The sequence below is a fragment of the Strongylocentrotus purpuratus genome, unplaced genomic scaffold (assembly GCF_000002235.5).
Source record: "Strongylocentrotus purpuratus isolate Spur 01 unplaced genomic scaffold, Spur_5.0 spur5_contig_850, whole genome shotgun sequence".
In the NCBI taxonomy this organism is placed as follows: domain Eukaryota; kingdom Metazoa; phylum Echinodermata; class Echinoidea; order Camarodonta; family Strongylocentrotidae; genus Strongylocentrotus; species Strongylocentrotus purpuratus.
Genome location: NW_022145558.1, coordinates 2,100,661 through 2,113,605, shown reverse-complemented (window position 1 = coordinate 2,113,605; position 12,945 = coordinate 2,100,661). Strand labels below are relative to the sequence as shown.

General features: G+C 37.6%; 1 protein-coding gene across 1 annotated transcript in view; it reads right to left on the bottom strand.

Annotated features, from left to right (window-relative positions):
- Positions 1-12,945, bottom strand: part of LOC105447010 (ankyrin-3-like) — a 39,058-nt gene that overhangs the window by 24,983 nt on the left and 1,130 nt on the right. Inside the window, exons 2-8 of the mRNA XM_030993912.1 lie at positions 10,605-12,540; positions 9,883-10,086; positions 9,152-9,309; positions 8,213-8,247; positions 4,026-4,340; positions 3,010-3,242; positions 2,126-2,254 (exon numbers count right to left, since the gene is read on the bottom strand). Coding sequence (XP_030849772.1) covers positions 2,126-2,254; positions 3,010-3,242; positions 4,026-4,340; positions 8,213-8,247; positions 9,152-9,309; positions 9,883-10,086; positions 10,605-12,540 — 3,010 coding nt within the window. The remainder of the gene's footprint in view (positions 1-2,125; positions 2,255-3,009; positions 3,243-4,025; positions 4,341-8,212; positions 8,248-9,151; positions 9,310-9,882; positions 10,087-10,604; positions 12,541-12,945) is intronic.

The following is a 12,945-nucleotide window of genomic DNA, read 5'->3' as shown; positions in this document are numbered from 1 at the left end:
CATTTAGCAAGAATCGGTGGAGGGGGTTATGTGTCCCCTCCTGTATCTATGCCTCTGCATTTGTAAACTTGATTCCTAGATTTCCTGAATATGAATATTTAACCAGTCCTAGAGTCTATTAAATTAGTAACCCAAAATTTAATGAGCCCATAATTATGATTCTGATAATGTAATTTCGTATGATCTTTACGTTACTTTGTAGGTAAATTAACGTTACATGATCATGGTGTCGAATAAACTCTGATGAGTTGATACGAAAGTATGAAAGCACTTTCAAGATGACTGTACATCAACGGTCACCTTGCAAAAGAATTTGCAAGGTCGCAGCTAGTGCGGCCAAAGCGGAAAATATCCATCATTTGTGTGGCTTTAAAAAAATTTGTTTAGTCTGAAATTTAACGAGGGATGGGAGCTGGGCGCCTCTTAAAACTTGAACTAAGCCAATCTCCAGGTAATGTTCTCCTATTGGGCTCTCCTTCTTCTTCTTTTTATGCTACAATTGCTTTTATATGGTTTAATAAACAAATTATTTTTTTCCCGCACTTCTTTATCAATTATTATCCCCTCCCATTTTTCTCAGGTTCAAGGATCAAGTGCCTGTCCATGTGGGAGGTGTAATATAATTGTGACACATTATTCCGAACGCCTTCATGTATTAAACTTGCCGGCTTTTCAGGATTTAAGCTATAATTTTACGCTAATTATAACCCGAATTTGTTTTCTTAACGCAAACTAAGTCGTCTAGCTACTGCAAATAGATCTTGTGAACAATCTAATGAAACTTAATTGTGTTGGGTTTTCACCTACTTTGCTAATAACATGAACAAGATGAGAATCATTGCGTAACGGTTGGGTCTGAATTTAAGCGTGACCGATTGTTTTATTTTATTTGGGCAAGTTTACGATTGCAAATTCCTACCCGATAAACCTGTTTTTTAAGTTCTTCCATAACTAATATTGCTCAGTATGTACTATTTAGTAACTTGCTCATTCGGCGTCTTTATATAAAAGTACAATGTTACGACGCTACGCCGCCGTACTAACTGTATCTCTCTAGAAATATGTTACCTAGTAATGTCTTTAAGTTGCATATAGCTCTGTTTAGTCTCATTTGACAACCACCCCTATCGCCAGAGTCCAGCAGCCTATAAACATGTTAGCCTATGGACTTTTACACAAAAGAAAAATCGTTAAAAATTCATTTTTTTTTGTTAAAACGAAAAGCATATCCACCCCGACGTACGTTATCACTAGCTCTTTCATTGGGACCCTCATGTCCCATTGACTTTTGGAAATTCACCCACCGTAATTTGATCAAAATAGGTCGCAAGCTCGCCATTGCATATATAACGCATGTGTAACAAGTCGAAATAGGACGCAATTTACCACGCGATTGTAAGATTATAGGTCAAGCACACGGAGGTTAAGAAGCATGAATTATCATAGATCAGTTCTGCTTGGTTCATTATATCCACTTCAGCCAGCCCCCCCCCCCCCCCACCGTAATTTTTTCCATTTAGTATAGGCAAACATTTTGCCGAGGTAAGCAAAAACATGAATATTCATGACACACCATGGACTATTCGATTATTAACAGAGGGGTGCAATTGTGCACCACATCAATCTCCCCTACTTTCAGTCAAGTATTTCATTGTAGTATGTAGTTTGGTAGGTTTATTTTACTAACTGTTAAATTATCAGATATCAATGATAGTTTAAAGATATGGAAAAGGTTCTTATATCTTATATTTAGCAAAGCAATCTCACATACAAAGTTACTATCAAGTGTCGTCTGATCCGCATTTTGCCGTCTGCTATATACGTTCTATAGACGGCGAACTAGCTACGTTTGTGATGGCGAAAATCAGACAACCGGAGCAAGATGGTCTAATGAAATGCTGGATTCTCCCAGATTACAGGGATGGTCTTTCATATCAGAACCAGTCTTAATTGACATCTTACTAGGTAATATATGAAAAATAATATACAATAAGATACGTGGTGTGTAAGGAATAACGAATAAACCGATTCATTATACTTAAGATAACGATCATACATCCGAGACCAGTTTGAACCCAAGAGCCACAACATCTAATAAGGGAAGGGGGAGGTGGGGGATTCTTACCTTTCTACATGTGTCATTATCATTCAGTTGGCAAGTGATTTCCATATCTTCACATTTGACATTCATCTCATCATCATCATCTTTAGCGGGTTGATACTCTGCTTTCTCTCCGATTTCATGAACATCTCTCTGTGACAAGGTTAGGTGACAAGACGATGTTTATTTATACAACTTTCAGACTTGAGAATACACAAAAGTTGCATGTATCATAGTTCAAACTGGCACAAAACATATTTTTCTAAATAGTTTTTAGCTTTGAAGGAGGGTATAACGGCAACACTTTGAATCATTTATAGAGGTATTGACACACAACTTCCAGAAGAATTTATCATTCACTAGGCCCACAGTGAATTCAATATGAATACTTTTAACATTCCATAAGTTTACCTTCTTAGCCATGTTGGGTTTCAAATGGGATAGAATAGTAAGTAAAGTGAGCGTGTTCTTTCGGTAGTCCTTTAGAGGACTACTTGCTATTGTTAGGAGAGAGGCCGAGAAAGGTAAGAGAGGTAGTATTTAGTGAGTGCAGGTAAGCTGGATGAACCAGGCCATGACGCTCCTCTCATTATTAGCCTGGTCAAGCTCACCATTCTTTTATGGACTACCTACATATAGTGAAAGCGCAAAGTTAAAGAATATTACACATATGACCATGCAAAACATAACTTTTGAAGAGGATTTGAATCCCTTGAATTTGTAGTCTTGACAAACAGCATGGATTTAGTTTTACGTCTTTCATGTTAATGAAAATGAAGCCGATCCTATCAAAACATCACTATTCACTTAGTGGGCAATTGGTGAGCATTAATGTATGTGTGTTTTAATGAAAAAAATAGTGGATATTTAATTGAGATTACTTTATATGACAGATATTTATGCCATACCCAAGAGTTTCCATGAGGTTTGTTGGCCATACGAAACTCGAGCGGCATTTCTCTACACTGTGGCATAATCTTTGGAAGAAAAGGCATGAAGGACATTCGTTTGCTTTTCATGTAGAACAGATTTGTAATGAAGGCCGGAAGTCCTATTGTAAAGTGCTCCAGTGAAATCTCCACATGGTTGCATGTAACCAGACAGGTTCCTGAAGTTTGTACAATGCGATCAGCTTCTCCTTCTGTAAATAAAAAATGAAATGAATTGCACACAAAATTATTATTAGTCGTAGTTGTTGTTAAGGTTGTAGTAATTGTTTGTGTGGTTCTCGTAATATGATTACATTTAGTTCTTTCTTCAATATCATTGGAAACATTACCTGATCTTGGTAAGCTTTCACTCGCTGAGCTACGAGCTTCTTCAGCCCTTTGTATTTATTTCCACTGTTTGTGAAGAAAGACGGAATTTTCAAGCTACATCACCGATCAGATGAACCTCTTTGATGATTTAGTGGAAGTCAAAGTTGTAGTGATTTGCCACTCGCTACCAAGATTTAAATTGGTACCTTGCAATTATTGCTGGGGTAATAATAATCGTAGGGTCATAAGAATGAGTAGCATTGATGCTGATGATTCCTGCGTAAGTAAAATTGTTATTATTATCATTATTAGTATTAGTAGTAGTAGTACTAGTAGAAGTAGTATTATTATAAACATCAGTATCATTATTATTATTATATTAACTACTACTGTAAATATTCACCCTGTTCTAGATCCTAGACGAATTATCACATTCTGTCTTTCTACGATCCTTTACCCCACTCAGTTGTTAGACGGGTATTTGCTCGGATGCTTTCAGTTTTGGATGATTAGAAATTACATGCCTATAAAATGGCGACTGGCTAGAAAGCTCTCCATTTAGTTGGAGGGTATGTGGTATTATAACTACTACAAAATGTTTTTTTCTTCTTCTTCTGATATTGACATGTTAATGAACTTTCTGTTTCTTGACCACATTGCTTTACCGTGATTCCAGAAGTACATAACGACCAGCACTTTTGTCGGATCAATGAGGTTGGCACAATGAGGAATCTTCAATCTGACAGGTTTCTCTGATACAAATTGTAATCCTGACGGAAGACACTGAAAGCCATAGGTAAGAATCGTCTCATCGGGTCTTAGAGTGATTGCAGGTGGAATGTCTTTGAGAACATCTAAAGTGATCGTTTCACTAGAACCCTCTTGCAGCGCACCGGGAGGGATGGAAAGAGTGAATCCGTATGACGGGATCTGCAGCTCTCCTCCATTATGGTCGAAGATGCCTTCACAATGGTATTTGTCTACGATTAAAATCATTTGTAACATTATCAATACATGTATCAGTTATGATGCGAGGAGATCTTGCCTTAGGTAGTATGAATATTCAATGCATTCTGTATTTGAAATACTTTCAAAACACAATTTTTCTAACTTGAGTCAGTGTCATATAATAATGGAAGCCCTAGAAGTAGGTTTTTGTCCTGTGTGATCTCTTTTTGCAACGTTCTTTATATTTACGAGGAACTATACGTCGACTTCACGTTATGCAACAATAATAAATGTAATACTCATTACGCCCCCGAAAATTACACCCTACGACAATTTCCCCCTGGAAAATAACCCCATGGGACAATCACCAAATGTACTATCATCCCAGGACAATAACCCCCTTAAAACAATACATATTGCTCCGTTTAGTCTCATTTCACAACGCCCCCTATCGTCAGAGTAAGTAGCCTAACATGTTAGCCTAAGGACGTTCTTTTTTTAAATCGTTAACAATTCATTTTTTGTTTAAACGAAAAGCACATCCACCCCGACGTACGTTATCATTAGCTCTTTCATTGGAGCCCTCATGTCTCATTGACTTTTGAAAGTTCACCCACCGTAATTTTTTTAAATAGGTTGCAAGCTCGCCATTGCCTATAATACACATGTGAAACAAGTCGAACTTTGGACTCAGTCTGCCAAGCGATTGTAAGATTATAGGTCAAGCACACGAAGGATAAGAAGCATGAATTATCAATTATCACTTCTGCTATGTTCATTATGTCCATTTCATCCAACCCCCCATCGTAATTTTTCCATTTAGTAAAAGCAAACATTTAGCCGAGGTAAGCAAAAACATGAATATTCATGACACCCATAGACTATTCGGTTATTAAGAGAGGGGTGCAATCGGTCATCACGTCAAACTCCCCTGATTGCCACCAAGTATTTCATATCATTTTATAGTTTGGTATGTTTCTTTTACTCACTCATGAATTATTAAATATCAATGATGGTTTAAAGATATGTAAAAGAAATTTTAGTTGATATTTATTAACAAATTAGTTTATATTTAGCAAAGCAATCTCACATATAAAATTACTATGAAGTGTCGTCTGCTACGCCGATTGTCGCCTGCTTCGTTTAAGGCACATATTTATCGTTTGGACTGTAAGGCATACCAGGGAGATTTGTATTTCCCTGCGGTACAACGTATAGCAGGAAAATGTTGTATAATTATGCGGATCCTTTTAATGATTACGTAATGGAAGTGGCGAGACGCCACGATTCCTTATGGTTTAAATAACTTAGGCAGGTGAAAGTTATTGTATTGAGAAGGAAAGGAATGTTCACACCCGACGGCGCGGTGGCCTGTACTTATAGCGAAGAAGAAGAAGAATGTATAATTCGCGGCATTGCGCGCGAACACATCACACCCAATGGCATACACCCGGCACTAGGAACATGACAGACAATGAAAGCGGACAAAATATACAGTTCCTCAGGTAGACAAAGGAACATCCCTTCACTGCTATTATGTAAAAATGTGTAGAACAGGTGAATATGCATGTGACACCTGTTCTACACATTTTTACATAATAGCAGTGAAGGGATGTCCCTTTGTTTACCTGAGGAACTGTATATTTTGTCCGCTTTCATTGTCTGTCATGTTCATAGTGCGGTACCCTGCAACACATTGGAACATTCTAAGAAATTGAAAATTTATCTACAAAATAGACCTCTTGAATCTTCTGAGACTAAGATAACAATGGCTGCATTTCCATCCAAAAATAAAACTAGTTTGCAATTAGAGATAGTCAATTTCTCGATAATTTCACAAAATATATTTGCCGCCACATTCAATATGACGTCATTGACAGCTGATTGGCTAGTTTGGTACACTCTACAAACTGAAATGTTAAATCACCATTTAAAAGGGCTGAGGAGTGACAACTTTATCAAAATGGTACATTAACACTTTAAACATGCTGGATCCAACACTATAAAGGTTGAATCCAGCATGTTAAAAAAGTGGATGTTTGTGCTGCAGTGATCCATCGAGCGAAAATGAGATAATCGGAGCAATATGACCCGATTTGGGACCAAAAACACCCCTGGACATTCAACCCATGATAATTACCCCATTAAGACATTTGTCGCAAGGGCCAATTACCTCAAAGACAATTATTATACCTTATGATTACAATTACCCCCTATGACAAATACCTCCTGGATGATAGAACAATTACCCCTCGGACCATTGAAAATAACACAAACATCTTCTTCTTTTTTTTTGCACGAGTCCTCTCACCCTTTCACACACACACACACACCCACACACCCATAATAGCCGCCTGTTGATATCTTTCTGGGTTTTCTTTTTCTTCTCTTTTCTTGTTTTTGTTGAGGGAGGGGGGTGGGCGTGCGGGAAAAGAGTGTGATTTTTGCGTGTGTATTTGCAGTCGGCAGGGACGCTAATTCTTTTAGATAAAAACAATTATTGAACAATATGGAAATTATTATTTTAATGCAAGTTTAAAAATAGAGGGAAAGAACGAGGGATTTCATTGCAAAAGACGATCTGACACACTAGAAGATGAAAAGGCTACGAGCCATTAAATCCCACGCATGGACCCTCATATTCCTTCAAAATACTCTTACGTTATGTCCCTCATTTGTACACATTTCCCTTTTCTGTAATTTATGTTCAGCGCGTATCAAAATGCATGAAAATATTTATATCTGGAGTTACAAAATCAAAAGAGATAAATGTACCAAAAAGCGGAATACTTTTCATCTTTACTTATAACGTTAAACCCTGCATACCAAAATCATTAATATGTATTATACATATATTGTAATTGTTACAATTACCCCCTATGACAAATACCTCCTGGATGATAGAACAATTACCCCTCGGACCATTGAAAATAACACAAACATCTTCTTCTTTTTTTTTGCACGAGTCCTCTCACCCTTTCACACACACACACACACCCACACACCCATAATAGCCGCCTGTTGATATCTTTCTGGGTTGTCTTTTTCTTCTCTTTTCTTGTTTTTGTTGAGGGAGGGGGTGGGCGTGCGGGAAAAGAGTGCGATTTTTGCGTGTGTATTTGCAGTCGGCAGGGACGCTAATTCTTTTAGATAAAAACAATTATTGAACAATATGGAAATTATTTTTTTAATGCAAGTTTAAAAATAGAGGGAAAGAACGAGGGATTTCATTGCAAAAGACGATCTGACACACTAGAAGATGAAAAGGCTACGAGCCATTAAATCCCACGCATGGACCCTCATATTCCTTCAAAATACTCTTACGTTATGTCCCTCATTTGTACACATTTCCCTTTTCTGTAATTTATGTTCAGCGCGTATCAAAATGCATGAAAATATTTATATCTGGAGTTACAAAATCAAAAGAGATTAATGTACCAAAAAGCGGAATACTTTTCATCTTTACTTATAACGTTAAACCCTGCATACCAAAATCATTAATATGTATTATACATATATTGTAATCAAAAAGAGGATATTTCAAATATATCTAATCCTCCAAAATGACATTCAAAGAATGCGAAAGCTCACAACTTATTCTTTATTTTCACCAAAACTCAACCTTCTCTTACGTGGCTCCAACAAAATTAAAAAGTGCCCCCTATGCATTATGGACATTTAGTTAAACAATAAAACTGATCACCGCGTCTATCATTTCTCTCTTTTAAATATGAAATTTGTATTTCTGAATGTGAATTTGGCGATTGCCTAAAGTTTTCTTGTTCTGTTCTTGTTTTTACAATGCACCCATGTCAATAAAAATGAAAACCTTATTAATCATCTATTTATCATTATTTGTTTATGATAATGTATGTTAAATTATTTATTTAACACAGAGTGTTACCTCGATCAGCTCTGATGATGTCCATGGCAGGAGACCTGAGAATTTATGCGAATGACAACAAAGAAAAGAAAAGTGATATTAACATATTGTTTCAACCTTCAGGATATACTTGGGCAAGCAAAAGGTATTTGATCAAATATCCACAGATCCTTTACCCATGGAGAGGTCCTACTTTCTGCTTTTAAGAATAATCATTGCTTAAGTAATGAAGGTGCTTCATAAATGACTACTTTTTGTTTGCCCTTTAAAAGAATACTTCTACTTGGGTACTACAGTTAATACTGTTTGTGCATAAATGAATAATGAACGCATACTTTCATGTACACATATCCAGTGTCCATCTCAAGGTTTTTTGCACAGTTTTACAATTATATCTTATAACTAATTTATACAATCAGCAGCAATACTAACATTTAAGACATATAGTCAGGACAAAATGCGATGTAATGATTGATGGAAATGATAGCTTTCAAATGCAATTTTTCACACACTTTTTTTGAAAATAAAGACTCTCCTATCTACAGAAAGTAAGCATGAGAATTTTCAACAGGATTCATCACAATTAATACTTCAACTGGCCAAAATTCTACAAATCATCTAATGAAGTTACTGAACAGTCAAGTATTACTCTTCATATACTACAATTCATAATATTTTAATTAAATTTGAACAGTTTTTGTTGGATCAGTCCAAGGTAAAATTTACCCTATTTCATCCACATAATTTAATTTCATAACCTGGTAGAAATCATATATATAACTAAGCTGGAAATCTAAATCCAAATTTAGGAAAGCAATTTCAATAATATATATTTGTCTTTTAAAATAATAATAACTTTATTTTAAGAAGCACTTTACCAGTTACAACTTAGACCAATCGACTGCTACACCATTTCTACATTTGTTCTAAATGCCCATGTTAATATAATCCTTCCCCCACCTTGAGAAAATCATCTGGCGAGTGATTTCATCCTTGGCATAGTGGACTGGTAGGTTGCCTTGGTTATCCTTGATGTCCGGCTTTGCTCCATGGTCCAAGAGATAGAAGACCAGGGCCTTCTTGGGAGACAATTCATTCTGATAGAACTCTGCTGAGATCTAGAACAATTATCAATAGAAACGATTGTTCAAACTTTTGGAGGCCCTTATGTTTCTGAAGATTTATCCACAGGTTCATCATTCTGAACATTTGTTATGTTATTCTGATGGTTAGTTATGTTTGTAATTCCGAAAGTGAAATAGGTTTCATTACTCCAAAGGTTTGTTACACACAAAAAGGAAATAAGACTCGTTAGTCCAAAGGGTTTGTAATTTCCGAAAAATGACACAGAACTTGTTGCCATTTTTGCAATCATGTGCTTTTTTTATTTTCAGATATACGAACCCTCTTTAATTTTCAGAATTTTCAATCCTTTTTCATTTTTCAGAAATATGACCTTTTTTTATATTTCTTTTTATTTGACTCTACAAGATTAAATAATCATCGCTTTATACCCATTTTGGGCAGTATGCCCCATTTTTTATGCGCACTCATTTGGGAATGGTATGATTCCAATTGCATAATTGTAAGTAAGTAATTTGGTTAGTGTAGGAAATTATGCAGAGCAATTTTCACAGGAGCAAGTGTCATACAATCCCAGGGATAATGTGTTCTAGAGTTCATCATCTTACCCTTTGGAGTACTGGTGTTGCTTCAACGTTGATGTCCTTCCTACCACAAAGTCTGATGGCTTCGTGAAGACAGGTCTCTCCGTCGATGGACTGGATGTTGAGATCAGCGCCATGGGAAACTAATGTCTCGATGATGGAGGTGTTGCCATTCCGCGTGGCTAAATGAACTGCTGTGCAGCCTTTCTCAGCATGTTGTCCAACAACCTGTGTAAAACACCAGCCTCAAGAAATAAGAATCTACTAACAACAGCTTTTTATGAAGTAGGTTCTTTTCTAGTTTTCCATTGCTTGTATCATCACATATACTTACACATATACAGATATTAGTATTTAAGTAAACATTATACAGTCAAACCTGTATGTTAAGGTTACCCATGGAAAACGAAAATAGTTGTCCCTGTAGACACATGGCCTTTCTAGAAAGGTTCTCAAACACATATATTTTTTTCTCGAGGGAGGCAAAATGAACGGCCACGATACACAGGTGGCTTTTATAGAGAGGTGGCCACTAAAAGAGGTTTGACTTACTTGTATATGTTCTTGTACAAGATAAGTTTTAAGAAGTCCTTGTGGAATCATTTCAACCTTTTTCATAATTTAGACAATCTATGTAATAGTAGTAGAAGGGGATTAGTAAAGACTGATTTTAATACTTGCAAGATTGTGGGTAAACAGTAGGATATTTTTCAATATGAAACCTATAGGAATACTAAATTAAATACCTTCTTCTCATCTTCTGTTAAAGCCTCAGTGTCTGCATGGCCATTTGGGGGGAAAGGGTGTTTCTGCCCTTCAGCACACCACGCATCTGAACTTGCTCCATGAACTTGGTCTTGTTCTGCGGCGAGTTGCAACGCAGTCTGATCAGGTTTACTCAGATTTACTCCAGCTCCGTGCTCTAATAGATATCTTGTGACATCGGTATGTCCATTTGCAGCAGACAAATGCAATGCAGATGATCCCTTCTTGGTAACCTTGTTAACATCTGCAAGTTGCTGAAGTAGACACCTCATGATATCGATGTGACCGTTCTGAGCAGCAATATGCAAGGGAGTCCAACCATCATTGTCTGTCGCATCAATTTCGGCTCCGTGGTTGAGCAAAAATGTTGTGATATCAAGATGCCCGTTCTGCACTCCGACATGTAGGGCTGTTGAACCTTTCTCATTGGTGGCGCCGTTGACCTCTGCTCCTCGCCTAACCAAATGCTCGGTAACATCACAATGGCCAACAAATGCAGCAACATGCAAAGGCGAGATATCATCGAAGTCTCCTTTGTTTACTTCAGCTCCCTGTTCAAGTAGATAATCTACAATAAAAAGACGACCCACTTGCGCAGCAACATGAAGAGCAGTCCAGCCAGCATTGTTGCTTTCGTTCACTTCAGCTCCTTGAGTAATCAGATACCGAACAACTGCAAGACAGCCACCTTCTGTAGCATATTGTAATGATGTGCTACCAGCTGTTCTGCCTCCTTCACTTACAAGAAGATCTTCATGACTGTTAAGATCAGACGATATACGTGTCATTTTCACAATAACCATTCCCCCTTTAAGTGTCTTATCCTCATCGCCATCTTGATATTTGGTTCTACCAAGATCACTTTCTGGAGTACCTCTAAAGACAGTGAAAGAATCCCTGAATCTGCTAACTGCGTGACCTACACGACTCTGCACACATCGCACAACATCATAATGACCATACTGTCCATCAAATTGTAAGATGACGGAGTTCCGAACGCTTCTCTTAATCAGTTCAGAGCCTTGGCTAAGCAGATACTTCGTAATGTCGATCCGACGATTAAATAAAGCATAATGGAGAGCAGTAGTTCCATATGCATTGCAAATATCTGCCTCAACCCCTCTGCCGATGAGGGATTTGACGATATCTAAATGGCCAGACGATGATGCAAAATGTAGGGCAGTCAATCCACGGTCATTTCCCTTATTCATATCGGCCCCTTCACTGATCAGATATTCCACGACATCCAAGTTCCCTTTCTCTGCGGCACTATGCAAGGCACACCTACCAAAGTCATTGCTAGAATTCACATCTGCTCCTTTACTCAGCAAATATTTTGTCATATTAAGATGGCCATTACTTGCTGCAATGTGTAAGGCTGTCCAACCAAAAGAACCAGCTTTATTCAGCTTGGCTCCTTGACTGACATGATCTTTCATGGCATCAAGGTCGCCTCTCTCTGCAGCGGAATGAAACTCCGTCCAATGAATTATATTTGATGTGGCCAGCTCAGCTTGCTGACTAAGCAAAGCACTTGAAACACGAACACGACCAGCAGCTGCAGCAAGATATAATGCTGACCATCCGTTGTCACTAGCCTTATCAACATCAGCTCCTTGACTGATTAATTCTGTGACAACATCTAGATGTCCTTCATTAGCAGCTGCATGTAATGCAGTCCAACCATCATAATTGGTGTGGTTAAAGTCAGCACATTGATTGATTAGTTCTTTGGTCACATCAGGATGACCATTAAAAGCGGCTAAATGTAATGCAGTCCAACCCACACTATCACCTGTATTCACTTCAGCTCCTCGATTTATCAGCCATTTGGTGACATCAAGATGACCATTACATGCAGCTAGTCGTAATGGGGTAAAACCATCTTTACCAACGTTATTCACCTCAGCTCCTTGACTGATGAGAGATTTGGTGACATCAAAATAACCACAATAAGCAGCTAGATGTAATGGGGTAAAACCCTCATTATCATCTTTATTCACTTCAGCTCCTTGACTTATCAGAAAGTTGGTGACATCAAGAATACCATTCCGTGCAGCTTCATGTAATGGGGTCATACCCCCATTTTTGCTGTTATTAACCTCGGCTCCTTGACTGATCAGAAATGTGGTGACATCAAGATTACCACCATAAGCAGCTAGATGTAATGGGGTCGAACCATTAATATCATCTTTATTCACTCCAGCTCCTTGACTGATGAGATATTTGATCACATCAAGATGATCATTTCCTGCAGCTAGATGTAATGGGGTCAAACTCTCATTTCCGCCGTTATTTACCTCGGCTCCTTGACTGATGAGA